Genomic DNA, 14,599 nt, shown 5'->3' on the forward strand with positions numbered 1-14,599 from the left:
TCGCTCTACTAACTTGAGCACAATCTGGGGTCCCTGTTTGTGTCCCCGGACCCTTCCCTCCATTCCCAACCCCTAGGGAATCTGGTCGGCATCCACAGGCCGCAAACTTCCAAAACAATCGTGGTATCTTTATTGACTTTTTTTTTTGAATGCAATGACTGTTTTTTTTTTTTTAACTCTTAAGGAAAATAAACATCTTTTAGAAACAGCTCGATACACACAATCTTCAGTGTGAAGCAATATACTAATAAGAACACTAGTTGTCTTAACATTTACAGTCTTCATATATATTATATATATGTATATGTATACATATATATACACTATATAACGAGGCCAGATATAATACACACGTTTACCATTTTACAGTCATATGTACAGGAAGTTGCAGGGAAAGGGGGTCTGCATCAGGCCTATTGAAGCGTGGACAGAGCTGAGAACACAAACGGACAGGTGGGTACTGGCCGTGGCGGTGGTGATGGTGGTTGCACAGGGAAGGGACATCACTGTAGCCCCTACCCTGCCCAAGGCCAGGTTAGGGCTCTGTGCTGTGGAGCACACGACGCACAGCAGCGACACACAGAAGCGAGCATGTTCCCAACATATATACATTCTATGTAACATATATATAGAGGGGTACACAGGTTTGTACACGAAGTCTAGCACTGTCCCCACCCACGAGCCGAGCGAGTGGCAGTCCCTGGAACCCAAGGTGGTGTTTTGGGACAGCTGCACATTTGCCTAGAGGGTAGCCAGGCCCAGTTTCCTCAAGCTTCCAGACTGGACTCCAACAGTGGGGTGGAAGACTGGAAAGGGGACAAACAGAAGCCATAAGGGCACCGCCCCAGGCCAGCCCACATCAGAGACCACATGGCCTGAGCCCATGCCTTCCAGGACCCTGGGCAAAGGGTGCTGGCCGCATTCCCCCATGGCTGGGCCTCTACAGAAAAGCTTGGGTCCTGCCCCAAGTCATCCACCAAGCCAACGGCGCCCTCGGCCTCTTCCCAGGGGCACAGCTTGCATGCCACATCGTCGGTTCAGAACTTGCAGGGGACTTGCACCCCGCCCGAAGCCGCGCGCCCCGGGTCTGGTCACCCGGTGGCCTGCCCTCGCCAAGTCTGGCCTGGAACAGGTTTTCTTCACAACCCAGGCCTCACGCCAGCGCCCGAAGCAGCCGGAACCAAGACCCGGGATGGGATCAAGGACCGGCTGTGGACGCAGTTCCTCTTCCTTGGAGGATCGGCCACGTGGGGATTACAACGGCAGCCTCTGTGGGAGGGACAGTGTGTTAGAGCCAGCCACTGCTGCCCGCCCCAGCCCTTCCACTCAAGGCCCTGCAGTCTACTCTGGGGGTTGTGGGAAAGTACCTTAGGGCCCAGGCCATGCCTCTGTACCCTCTAGCAAGGCAGGGACAAACTGGGTTGGGTGGCGGGGGGGGGGGGGCTTTCTCAGGGGAGTCTGTTCACCTACCTTATGTTTGGGGCACTTCAAAGTAAAATTCTCCTCAATGAATGTACAACCTGTGAACAAAGGGAAGTTTCTGTGGCGACAAAGAGTAGGCTGGCTGCCAGGGCTGATTCTGAGCACCCAGGTCCTGCTTAAAACCCTCATTAGTCCAAACTGCATCCGAGAGAGGCAGCCCCTCTGCCTCTACCCTGATACTCCCCTTCTCTGCCTACACCTGAGACGCCCCTGGCCCACTGCTACATGGCTATCTCCAGGTCTTAGTACCCAAGTCGTCTCTGCCTAGAGCGGAAGGACCTCCCATTCCCTCACATACCCATCCCCCATGCCTTACTGTGCTGTGCATGGCCACTCCTGTCCCAACCTCCTGCACCACTGTCGGGAGAGGCCCTTGCTCAGAAAGCACCAGTGGTGGCTGACAACTGAGAAGTGCAGTCCCGGGTTCTGACCGCAATGTCAGCTACCAAGGCTCAGCACACATTTTGTAGAATAGTCACTGTCACCTACTGGGTGCTGTCATGGGTCCCCTTTCTCATGTTCAGAGAAGTGGTCTGGATGTAAGGGCTTATTCTTACCAGACTGCAGTACGTGGCAAGCTGGATGAATCCCCCAGATGTTCAGTGAGGACGGCTGAGCACAGCCAGTCTTCATGCCTACCTGGGCAGTACACCATGCCAGCTGCCATCCACCCAAAGGTTCTCATGGGTCCATCTTTCCTCCCTTCTCTGCCACTTCCCATCATACCCCCGTCTCAAACCAGGGACGGCACAGCTTGCCTATACTTCCTTCCCTTTTCTCCACCCAAAGAGGAGGGAGACAGATACCACCTGAGAATAATGTAGGAGAGGTTGTCCTGTGGGTCAGCTGCCGGCAGGTGCACTCAGGCTCTGGGGCCGAGCTGGACCTAGATTCGGACGCAACCTAACCAGGAAGGTTGCTACCTCCCAGTCAAAAATCACCCAACAGTAAGAGCAGGGACTGGGACCAGGGGTGGGGGCGGGCAGATTTGGGACTGAACAGATTGGAGCCTGTGCTGTAGCCATTGTGTGCTTAGAAGTGAGGGGCAGAAGAGGATAATGAGTGGTCACTTAGCAACCTAGGAAGGAGCCTGCCGACACCTAGGAGTGGCAGGCTCCATGTGGTAAACTATTCCTGTACTCTCTAGCCATGTGGCTGGTCACTTGCCCTGGCTGCTGCTTCTCAGGGCCCCACCTCCCTAACAGCTGTTCAGAGGTGCCCTCCATCCCCAGTGCAGCCTGACCACAGGGCAGCTGGCTGTGGCAGGAGGCTCCCTCCTACTGTGCTCTGCCATCAGCTCCAGGGCTCTGCCTTTGGCCGACAGGGCACAGAATCCAAAGCCTTGTTAGCTATTCTTGCAGGGCCCTACTGCTGTCACAAGGATGTGCTAGGCCAACCACCTGCAGCTGACAGCAGTGGCCCAGCAGCCCACCCCTGCAGAGCCTGATAAAGCATTAATGGTGCTATGTAAGCCACTAAGCTGGGCTGGAAGGGCAAGGAACTTGGCCCTGCTACTGAATGCCCTATTTTCTCTGGCCTGCCCTGGCCAAATCAACATCTTTTTTGGTTTTTGTTTTTCCAAGACAGGGTTACTCTGTGTAGCCCTGGGTGTCCTCGAACTCACAGAGATCCATGTGTCTCTGCCGCCCAGGTGTTGGGATTAAAGGGTGTGTACCACATTGCCTGGCTCAAATCAACATCTTAAAATGAGGAAACCAGGCTTGACATACTCACTCTCTTATGGGTACTTTGACTGCAAAGTACTTCTAGGCACCATGTGTGCCAGTGCCAGGGGAGGCCAAAAAGAGGCATCAACTGCCCTGGACTGGAGTCTCAGGGATGCTGCCGAGCCACCTCCCCACCCGCATGAAGTTTAGATATCTTGATTAGATTAACTGCAGTGAGAACATAGACCCGCCGTTCTCTGTCACTACTGTTTTTAAGAATGTTATTATTTTGGGAGGGTGGGTCTCACAATATAGCCTTGGCTGTCCTAGAACTCATTCTGTAGACCAGGCTGGCCTTGAACATGGAGATCTGCTTACTGTTGTTATCCAACTGTTAGGATAAAAGGCATGTGCCACCATGCCTAGCTTAAGTTTTTTTTTTTTTTTTTTTTTTTTAAATGTGTATATATGTATGTCTGAGTGGCTATCTGTGTGCACTACAGTACCAACAGAAGCCAGAAGAGGGCATCAGATCCACGGGAGATGGACTTAAAGGTAGTTGTAGGCCACCAGTACGTGGGTGCTGGGAATGGAACTTGGGCCTCTGCAAGAGAACTCTTAACTGCCCGGCCATCTGAGACAGAGTCCCACCACATAGCCTTGGCTGGCCTGGAACTTGCTTTGTAATTCAGGTTGGCTTCAAACTTAACATTTGCCTGCCTGTCTCCCAAGTACTGGGATAAAGGAATGTGCCACCATGCCTAGCTCCTTTCCAATTCTTTTACTTTCCCTTTTCAAGACAGGGTTTCTCTATGTAGTCCTGGCTCACTCTGCAGACCAGGCTGGTCATGAGCTCATAAGAGAGCCACCTGCCTCTGCCTCCCAAGGGGTGGGATTAAAGGCAAGCGTCACCACACCCAGCTCTGCTCTGTGTGTCTGCTGCTGTGACTATATAGTAACTATATATAACTATAGTGGCTTGTGACCTATGACTGAGCCAAAACAAATCTTCCTTCCCCAAGCTGCTTTTGTCAGGGCATTTTATCATAGCAACAGAAAAGTCACTAAGACACCTAATATATGACTGTGGCAGGATTATGGCCATCCTGCCTGTCCCTTCAGGCTGAGCCACTGGGGAGGCTGGACAAGCCTGGAGTAGGAGAGGACAGAGAAAGCTCCCCAACCTCTGTGTGGCTGTATGTGTGTAGCTAGGACCGGGCAGAAAGTGAATTGCCACATGATGACTTTGCCTGAGATAGGTTGGATAGGGAGTAAGGCCTTGTACTTAGGTTGAGTCCACGTCCCAATACAGGTCACATTGTGATGGAGGCAGAGTCAATGAGGACCCCAATCCTGTGTCCACTAACATCCTTTTCTGCTGAGTGCTAGCAGCTCACCACCACCAGAAGACCATCACCATCTGAGGCCCTGTGTGGCTCCCACGGTGGCTCGGCAGGGGCTAATGCTGGCCCAGGATCTATTGGGCAGATGGCACTGATGGCATTCTACTGCTCAGACTAGGACAAATGACCAGGCCAGAGCTGAGGAATGGGAGGGGATGACAGCATCTGACTCATGAGGCTGTACTTTCTGGAGAGTCCTGCTGTTCCAATGACGAGCTGCTCACGGTCCAGCTCTGCAGATGGGGTCTAGGAGACTGATGGGCACAGGGAGAAATGGCGCCTGGGCTGGATCTGGACAAGAGTGTGCTGTGCTGCCTGCCATTCCCAGCGACTGGATGCTGTCTTTATAAGCAAGTGCTTCAAGTTCTCCACTTGATGGGTTAGAGCTGGCCTTGTTGGTCCTGTGACCCACAATGAGTAGGAAAGAGGACAGGTCACAGGGGGGGTCTGTCACCCATAGACCTGCTCCAAAGTTTGCATGATGAGTCCCGATAGCCAACATGCCAGCTGGTCTGTCTCCACCTTGACCTAAATTCCCCTAGTTTGATTGATTTTTCTGCAGTAAATGCTGGAGATGGCCTCTGGCGCTCAGGTAGTGTGGTTGGTATGGACACACTCTGTGTAGGAGCACAGGATGGTCATCCAAAACAATCTACCACTGAGATACTCACAGTTCCTTGTTTGGTTGTAGTTGGTATACAGCCTTTCCCCTTTTCTCTGTCGAGTGTGCTCCTATTCATTCTTAAAGGCCCATGCCCCCACACTCTCTCCTTTCTGAGCTCTTTGCTCAGATCTCTGTTCTATCCTTTATGCCTCTGTCTGCCCCTCAGAGCTCTGGGAAATCCTCAATCAGGTAGGTAGGGACCAACCCATTTCTACATCCCTGCAACTGCCAAATGCAGGTAGAGGCAGAGAACGAGTTACGGAGTTGTTGGGGCAGGTGAGGGCACTGGGACTCACATGGGGTCTGAGTTGGAACAGCTGTATCCAGGCCAGCTCTTACCTGTGTCATTGGCACAAGGGTAGTGGTAGGTGTGCATACATCCCTTATAGGAGCATGAGATGGTCGCCCCGGCTTCATGACAGCTGGAACATGGCTGAAGAGAGAGGAAGGCAAGTGAGTCCTTGTGTGTCCAGATGGGCCCAACAGTACTTCTGCCAGAATGGCACTGGGATGAAGCAGGGAGGGAAATGCCCTGGAGGGCTGGCCCTCTGCCATCTCCTGGGCTAGCGCACTGAGCGGGGACCCTCTTGGGCTAGTGGTGCTAGTCACCACAGTGGCCATGGCTGGCAGCCACCATCTGTCAGGTGCTGCTTACATGCTGGCTGTGATGTGTCCTCATCCACTGGCTCCTTCTAGCAGCAAGGGGAGTGGCTTTCATTGCCCTCCACTTTCCAGATGGTTAGACAGGCACCTTCCATGTGAGGGAGAAGCATGCTCCCTACCCAGTGGCAGCAGCAGATGCATAGAAATGAGCTGGGTGGGGGAAGAGTTGACATATGACCCCCCCAAGAGGCTGGTCTCATGTGAACCTGATGCCCCCAGAACATGTCCAGCCCTTCTCCATAAATGACTTTTGCTGGGTCCAGAGGCTGTGACATGGCTAGGACCGGACAATGATGCCAAACCTTGGCACAGGGAGGGATATAGATGGGTCCCAGGCCACCCCTGCTCCCAAGCCTGTCATCACTGTGGGCAGTGAGGCAGGAGGGAAGCAGAGGACAGACACAGCAGGCTCAGAGGCCAGGCACTTTAGTAACGGTGCACTTGGTGCCAGGTGTTGCTGTAAGTTCCAGCACAGCACTCTCTTCCCTGGGTCAGAGAAAACAGAGCTGGAAGCAACCCATAAGTTCAAAGGTCCAGGTAGACCCAAAGTCACACGGCCCAGCAGGTTCAGGCTGTGCTGGCATGGTGGGTTCTGCCCAAGCACTCTGTAGCTGGAGTGGCCAGTGTGGTTGGGTCAGCAGAGCTTCCGGATGAGCCTTCCAAAGACCTAGAGCCCTAGGCCAACTTAAGCCACTAAGGGAAGACAAAGCATGTGGAAACCCCAACAGGGACCAGATCTCACTCGCAGTGACCCTTGGGAGTACTGTGAGGTTGAAGGTAACTATGGTCCCCTTGTGGCAGATAGTCCCAAGCAACTCCTGAGGCAAGACTGCTCATTACAAATACGAAGAGGCTAAGGCACCAAAGGATGAAGACTTGTTCTTGGGTAGATCAACCGTGTCACCCCCACTCAGAGGCCGCCATCTCCTAGGGTGTGATCAGCCCCAAGTCCCTGAATTGCAGTATCCCGTCTAGTCAGGAAACAGTGACAGATCGAGGATGTGGGCAGCCCGGGTGGCTAAAGACCTGGAAGGTGGGCATGGCAGACTGAGATACAGTAGGAACTGTGGAGGATGGGAAGACCAAAGGCTGGCCAGTGCAATGGATGGGAGGTGGCACTCTGGGGCTTGTGAGTGACACGAGTCTTCCTAAAGTTACATTTGAAGCAGGCTCTGCCTGGTTCCTGGAGAGAGCAATGCCAACAAGCCACTAAGGCTATGACCCTGCAGGTCACTCTCCAGGGAACCCGGGAAACCCTAGCCTGCCCCTCAGTGTATTCTGCAGGGGGCATGTCATTGGAGCCTGTGACTGTGGGGTACAGCCTGGCAGCAGGCCCCGGCTGCCAGTCCTGAACCAGACAGGCCTACCTCTGGCAGGGAGACTTCAATAGGCAGCCAACCCTTGTCCAATGAGAGCCTCTCCTAATCGATCTTCCCTGTTACCCTGGTGTGTGGCAGTGTTGACAGGGCTCAGCAGTGAGTGGCTCCAGCTCCAGCTGTGACCCCATGACCCATACACCTTCCTCAGCTCAACAAGATGTGTGTGTGTGTGCCAGCATGGACAACAAGAGGCCCAAGGCACAGGACCAACTAGGCCAGTGAGCAAGGGTCCTTACTGCATTCACCAAGGTTTCAGCTTGTTTATGTGAGCCCAGTACTAGGGGTTGGAGACATGAGATGACTGAGTTCCAGCTCTGCCCCTCAAATAAGCCCTGAGTAATGCAGGGTATCAGGTATCTCACTGGATAGGGGGGGTCCAGGCTTGTTTTTCTTTCTTTTTATGTGCATTAGTGTTTTGCCTGTGTGTATGTCCATGTAAGATGCTGGATCCCCTGGAACTGGAGCTACAGATAGCTGTAAGCTGCCATGTAGGTACTGGGAATTGAACCCAGGTCCTCTGGAAAAAACTGCCAGTGCTCTTAACCACTCAGCCATCTCTCCAGCTCCCAGGCTTGTTATTTTCTAATGAAGGGAGAGAAAAGACTATTTCAAGGTAGCTGTGAAGATATAGTCACTTAGTCACCATGGAGCCAGTGACAGGCAGGAAGATGGGGGTTTGGTGCTTGCCTGATACATGAACTGGCCGAGTTACTGAAAGCTGTGCTGTCTTGTATCTCAGGCCCTTCTCAACATGATGTGTAGACAATGGGGCCCAGAAAGTCTATAGCTATCACCATGGACAGGAGATGCCTAGAGTCAAGGGCAGCATCCACAGAGGTCTCTGAGGTCAAGGACAGGGCCTGGACAGAGTGCTTCGGAGAAGCTGAGGCAGGAAAGTATGGAGAGGACAGAGGCTGCTGGACAGTCAGGGTCCTCTGAATTCAGCTGCCCACAGTGGACTGAGGGAAGGAGGAAAAGAAGGAAGTCAACAGAGCTGGTATGAGTTCCCAATAAGGACAGTGTAGAGGAGCTGCCCAAGGCATGATCTGCAAGGCAGAAAGAGGCTCTGCTGCCCTAGGGCCAAAGCTTCAGGGGAACATGGCTTCTGGAGTAGCCTCTGCCAGTCCCCTTGGTCTCAGGAACCTTAGCTGCAGCCAGAGTTCACAATACTCTCTCCATCCCATACCTGTGATCCCAGATAGAGCCCTCAAGATCAAGTCTAGGTGCTGTGGTCTTGCCCACGGGGATGAAGGAACAAGGGTAGAGGCTGTGCCTGCGGCAGTCCAAAGTTTTCTGAAGGGATGACTTAGAACGGGAGGGTTGAGCTTCAGGGCTTCTGTGGTCAGGAAACCCAGGGTTGCCCAGAACCAGTGTCCCATGCTTTAGCCACGTTGTTTAGGAGCTATCCCATAAGTCCCAGTTCAGGGGAGACCAGGCCACCTTGGCATTCAACTCAGGAAGGGCCCTGTCTTGCCAGCTCTGGTTTTGGGTGGTGTGTGTGGGGAAGACTGGCCCTGTGGAACACAGGACTGTGTGGGGCACATACCCTGGGGCAGGATAGATAAATGTGACCTGCTGTAGCCCCAGGAATACTTCAACTTGCCTCGACACTCCCTCGAGGGACTGGCTACTCTTTGGCTATGGGCACAAGTGACCCACAATACAGCCCTGACGGCACCTCTGCCAGCCTGACAGTACCTCAAAAATCCCATCCCCTACCGGGGCTGGTCTAGCTTCTTACCATGTCCACAGCTACCTTCATGGCCTCCTGCAGCCCAAAGAGCTTCCCGGCCACCAGGTACACCCCGCTGGTCCACACAGCACAGGCCTCATGTACCCAGTGTTCCTGGGTGTCCCCACCAGGTTCTGCAGGAGCCTCTTTGCTGCATTCATGCTTACGGCTCTTGTCAGCTGGGGCCACCTCCTCACCCCCGTCCCCCTGACCATCACAGCAATAGCAACTCTGCAGCCGCCGTGACAGGCCCCGGGCACTGGTGCGCAGGGTGCCCTGCTTGCCAGGGTCAGCTGGGCCATCAGGCCTGGACAGCCTCCCCAGGGTTGTGGTGGTGGTGATGGTGGTGGCGGCAACGGTGGTGCTGGCTGCACATTCCAGGCCTTTGAATGTTCTCTCAAGAGGCAGAGAGGCCTCCTCAAAGGTGCCCTCCAGCCGCACCTTCTCCTTGAGTTTTGGTTTCTTTTTTGGGAGGCAGTGTTCAGGGTAGTAGGGGCCACAGAGGTCCCCAAGGTCTTTGAAGTTGGCCGGGTTTTGGCAGAGGCAGCAGACAAGGCAAGAGGTACTTAGGGCCTTGGATACCACAGGCCCCAGATGCATGGTGGAGGAGAGGGGCAGGGAGGGCCTCGGCTGCAGCACAGGGCCTCCAGGGAACGTGGTCAGAGAGGCCCCAGCTGGTTCTAAGGAGGAGGAGGAGACAGAGGAGGAGGATGCAGCAGAGGAGGATGGCTTCCAGTGAGGCTTGGGCTCATCCCCTGGGGAGTTGACAACAGTACATATGGTGGTGTATGCGTCTCGCTTCTCCACCCGCACAAAGGGCGAGAAGGCTGGGGTGCGGCTGTCTGCCCTCAGCCGCTTGCAAGAGGAAATGTATTTGAGTCGGATTTCAGGTTCTGCAGGATCCAGGGGCAGAACCTGCTGCTGCCGTCTCCGGGTGGCACGTCCCTTACAGGGTGAAGCGTGGGTGGTCTTAGCCCGGCCACGGCTGAGGCGCTTCCGCTTTGAATAGCTACTATAGCTGGCTTGGCCCGGCTGCTTCTGTGCCCTTGTCTGGGGCTGGCAGGGCCGGCCTTCAGGGGGCTGGGGGGCCATTCCCGGCTCCTCTGTCTTTGGCTTCTTGCCTCCTCCACCGGAGCTGTCCTCACCTCCACCCTGAGTGCTGCTGGACCTGTCATGGGTAGCAAGGATCAGAGTTTGGCCAGGACAGGGCCGCTTCTCTAACTGCCCTTTAGAGGGTCCCAAGGCCCCGGTCCTGCTTTTCCGGCTCCTTTTCTTCGGTGCACGGGCAGTCCCTAGGGATGGCAGGGTCTCTGGGGACATGAAGGCCTCAGCTTTGGGACAGTCGGCAGTAGAAGACAGTTTCTTGCTACTCAAGAGTTTGCCTTTTAGGGACCTGCTGGCTGGATTTCTGCACAATGTGTCGGCTCCTGAAGCAGCTGGTAGCATCTGCCCAGGGCCCATTCCTCCTAGGCCCTCTTCTGCCCCAGCTGGACTGCCCCCTGACCGTTTCTCAGGTAGGGCTGGGCTCCGGGGTGTCCCAGGAGGAGCCCCCGCCACTCTGCATGCAAATTTCTTGAGACCAGGGGAGGTGATCTTCTGCACTATGGCCTCCAGCTTGAGGCCACGGCCCTTTCGGGGTGGCAGCACCTTGGTCCTCACAGCACTAGGCAGGGATGATGGTGTAGCCAACCCCATGCATGCAGCAGGAGGCTCCAGGGATGGGGGTGGGGGTGGCTCCCCAGTGCCTCTGGGCCTGGCCCTCTGGGGTGAGGCCATCCTCCTCAAGAGGCTAGGCGAGCTCTCGGGCCTCTCCTCCCTACCATCTGTCCCACTCCCACTGCTGCTCCGAAGGATGAGGCTTCGCTTTTTCGTGGGGACAGGAGCCATGAAAGCCGATTTCCTTTTGAGCGCGTGGAGGGGCCGATCTGAAAGCTTGCTCCCTGTACCAGGCTTGGGTACTTTGACCCGCTGGCTCACCCGGCCTTCCTTCTGGGGCCCACTGGAGACCTTGAATGCAGTGGCTAAGTGGTTGTTGGCAGGGAGCTTCTTGGTGGCACGGCAATCTGGGATCCGGCTCTCTGAGGGCCGCCGCCGTTTGGCATGGAAGACCTGCTGGGGTTTGGTGCGAGACCGGAGGACCATGGAACGCTGGTCCTTGCCAGGGATGCTGGGAGAGTCTGGCTCCTTGGTCTTGGAGCCCATGGGGCTACTGTCCGAGGCAACAGGCAGGGCAGCAGGGTTGCTGGGGCTGGATGCTGCCTTGGGTGATGGTTTTCCTACCCGCTTGCCAGACTTGAAGGCGGCTCGCTGTTTGCCTCCCAGTTTGTCAGGAGGTGTGGGGGTTGTGGTCAGGCCTGGAGGTCCAGGAGTTTGGGGCTCACTGAGTGCTGTAAGAGAGCGAGTACACATTCTGGGGAGCCCTTCTGATAGCCCCCGGCCTGGGGCTCCAGCCCCTTCTGCCTGTCCCTGGGGGGGTCCCGTGCAGGACTCTGGGAGCAAGAGGTCTTTGGGAAGTGCTGGTACCCTGCACGGAGAGTCTTCAGCCTCAGGCAGCCCTCGGTGCACCCTCCGGCTCCGTAAACTTTTACCCCGCGGCACAGGCTCTTTCTTAGCAATGGGTACCTCAGGCACAGCAGGCTTGTTAGGCTTTGGGGCCAGGGAGCCTTCTGAAGTGGTGGAACTACCCGGGGCTCTCTCCATCTCAGGCCCATCTTCTCCTGGCTTCATATGTGACAGCGACGACTCAAACCAGCTCTGGACCTTTGACTCAGCACCCACAGAGGGGCCCAGTAGGACAGCAGGCTCCCCAGAGAGGTGACATGGGGAGGCCCAGCCAGCCTTGGGGTCCAGAACTTCCTCTGCTTCCTCCTTGGTGCAAAGCAGGGGAGCCTTGGGGGACAATGGGTCCTGCAGGCTGGGCCTCTGCTCAGGGCTGCCCAAAAGTTCACACAAGGAAGAGTACTCCTCTTCAGCCTCCAGGTCCTCCTTCCTGCCAGGGGGTGGCAATAGCGGCAGGTCCCCGAAGTCAGCAGAGGAACAGCAATGCCGGCTGTCCTCCAGCCACTGGTCAGCTTTGCCCACCTCAGGGCACTGCAGCAACCCACCCACTTCCTCCTTCACCCCATCTGCCTCCTGCTGTTTGAAGTCCCCAGACAGTGTGGCTGCTGGCTTCCCAATGGCATGGTCTTCCTGGAAGCCCAAGCAGGCAGAGGTCTCGTGTGCATCTGCTTTGCCCACATTGTCTGAGGCTTTTGCACCCTGCTCCAAGCCCTTGGTGAGCTCACCAGGATGGAGGCCCCAACGAGGACAAGCATCACCTAGGTTCTCCTCTGGCCAGGCAAAGGGGTTGGCACTGTCCACCGAGGTGGCAGTGGTTGTATCTGGAAAGCAGTCAAATGCTGTCGTGGTGGGGTCTGGAGTGGCAGCTCCAAGCAAAGGCTTGGTACCAAAGGACAGGGGACTGGTTGTCTTCTTCGGGTCAGTGGTGGCAAAGGCCACAGAAGGGTCTTCAAATAGCCCTGGGCTGAAGTCCTTAGTGCTACCACCTTTGTCCAGCTGCAAGGGCTCAGGTAGGGTTTCTGGTTCCCCTGGCTGTGACCATGAAGTCTTGGCCACACTGTCTAGGCAGGTGCTGTGGTTCTCCAGTGAGAAGGGTGGCTTGCCATTGTCCTTGGGCAGGCTGGAAGTCTCAGCCCAGGCCTTGTCAGCCTTTTCAACAATGGCTTCCTGAAGCCCTAGGATCTCAGAGGCCAGATCTTCCTGTGCCAGGGCACTGAGCAGCAGCCGTGGGCAGTCCCGCTCGCCTGCCACAAATTTGGAGAAGCTGTCCAGTGGCAGAGTACTGTGCAGGCTCTGGAAAGAGTCGTCAGACTTGGTGGACATGTCGTCAGGTGAGGTCACAGAACAGGTGGACACGGACTCAGGCTTGGCCTTGTTGCTGTTGTTGACCCTGGCAGGACTGCCACGGGCCTGGCTGCAGTAGAGGAAGCTGCGCTCTAGTGGGTCCTCGGAGCCACTCAGGTAGTCAGTGTCTTGTGGCTCAGCGTGAGTGGACTGGGGTGTGCTGCTTGGCGGCTCAGACAGTGGTGTGCCTGCTGGCTCAGCGGAGTAGCCACTGCCCTCAGGGCTACAGTGCTGGCTCTTGTGCTGCTCTGGAGTCCTAGACACAAGGCTCTTGACCCCTTTCTTCTGTGGCATGGCAGCTTTGGACAGCAAGAGCTGCTGCACAGTGTTGGAGATGTTTTCCACCTGTGAGGTAAGTGCTGTGAGGCTCTGCAGGCTGAGGTCTGACAGCAAGTTGTCGGGAAGCTTCTCCTTTTGCAGGGGCTTGCAGTTGCTGACCTGGGGGTCCACAGAACTGGCAGCATCTGTTGGAGATGGATTGAGCAGGGGCATAAAGTGGCTGTGGTCTGTGATGCCGGCGGGGAAGGCCCCAGCACTAAGCGGCTGCTGGCTATAGGGGAAGTTCTCCAGGTTGGGCATCAGTGGTGATGGGGTGGAGCTATAGGAAGGGGAGCGACCTACAGAGCGTGCAGGGGAGTGGCTGGAGCTAGGGCTGAAGGTCTGGTAATACTGTTCTGGAGTCCTGACAGCTGTGTCTGGTGGACAGTAGCCCTGGCCCTGCTGTCCATAGTGTTGGTACTTGGCGAGGTTCTGGTAGTGAAGAGTTTCCTGGGTGTGGTGCCGGCCTTGAAGTGCTTGCTGCTGCTGTTCATAGCCAAGGCGGCCTGATTGGTAAGCGTGAAGATTCTGGACCCGCTGCCCTGGGGCCAGGCTGGCATTGGCACTCATCGGCCTGTCATGAGGCTGGGCAGATGGTGCTGTGCAACTCTTATATGAGTGCGCCCCCTGCCCACCACCCTGCACTGCTGGTGCGTAGGTGGAGGAGGTAGGGAAGGACTGGGAATGCTGGGGAAAGTGGCTGCTCTGGGGGAAGGGCAGAGGGGAGGCAAGGTCATTCTGTGGTTTCTGCCTTTGCAGTTTGGGGTAAGCCAGGGGCTGCTGAGGCTGTGGTGGGGGGGCATGCAGGCTGTGAGTCCGGAAGGGAAGTTGGGGGCCCTGCTCAGGGTACTGCCTGTTTGGGGGCACCACGGCCTTCTTCATCAAGTTCTCCTCATACTTGCTCACTGTCCCTGGCAGAGGCTGCGGTTGGGGAGGTGGTGGCTGTGGGCCCCCCCAGGTCTGAAGGCCCTCCTCGCCAGAGTAGCGCCCTGGGTAGGGACTGCTGTCTTGAACGTAGCTGGGGAAAGCCGGTCTCCCCTGCAGGGACTTGCTGCCTCGGTGGTACTTGTCTGCAGCTGTCGTGGCCACGGTGCCGGAAGGGGCGCCAGTGCCACCCTCGTAGCCTGGATAGGGCTGTGGGCTGTAATAGTCCTTGGCCAGCAGCCGCTGCCGATCACAGCTGAGCCCAGCCTGACCTGGCTGCCTGTAGTTCTCCAGGCGCGATGTCTCCTGTGAGGGCTGTGGGTAGTTTTGCTGTTTGCCATGGAAACCACACCTTTCTCGAAAAGACTGCATGACTCGGGCCGGTTATCTGTGAAGAGAAGGGGTGGTGCAGAGGGAAAGCAATTCAGATGGGCCATGTTCCACTCTCTCTGCCTCAGCCAGCG

The 14,599-nt window shown here is 56.0% G+C and overlaps 1 protein-coding gene across 13 annotated transcripts in view; it reads right to left on the reverse strand.

The window, feature by feature from the left end:
• Positions 1–590: 590 nt before the first annotated feature.
• Rai1 (retinoic acid induced 1) overlaps positions 591–14,599 on the reverse strand; it is a 97,723-nt gene continuing 83,714 nt past the window's right edge. For 12 of the 13 annotated variants that reach the window (XM_051180515.1, XM_051180519.1, XM_051180523.1 and 9 more), the window contains 3 exons: positions 9,000–14,523; positions 5,556–5,649; positions 4,409–4,953 (listed from right to left, as the gene is read on the reverse strand). In XM_051180515.1, the coding sequence (XP_051036472.1) occupies positions 4,799–4,953; positions 5,556–5,649; positions 9,000–14,507 (5,757 nt within the window). In that variant the 5' untranslated portion in view covers positions 14,508–14,523 and the 3' untranslated portion in view covers positions 4,409–4,798. Of the gene's footprint in view, positions 1,270–1,470; positions 1,521–4,408; positions 4,954–5,555; positions 5,650–8,999; positions 14,524–14,599 lie in introns of those variants that run through there. The other variant, XM_051180525.1, reaches the window with a different exon arrangement.

This window comes from Phodopus roborovskii, unplaced genomic scaffold, assembly GCF_943737965.1.
Source record: "Phodopus roborovskii unplaced genomic scaffold, PHOROB, whole genome shotgun sequence".
Lineage (NCBI taxonomy): Eukaryota > Metazoa > Chordata > Mammalia > Rodentia > Cricetidae > Phodopus > Phodopus roborovskii.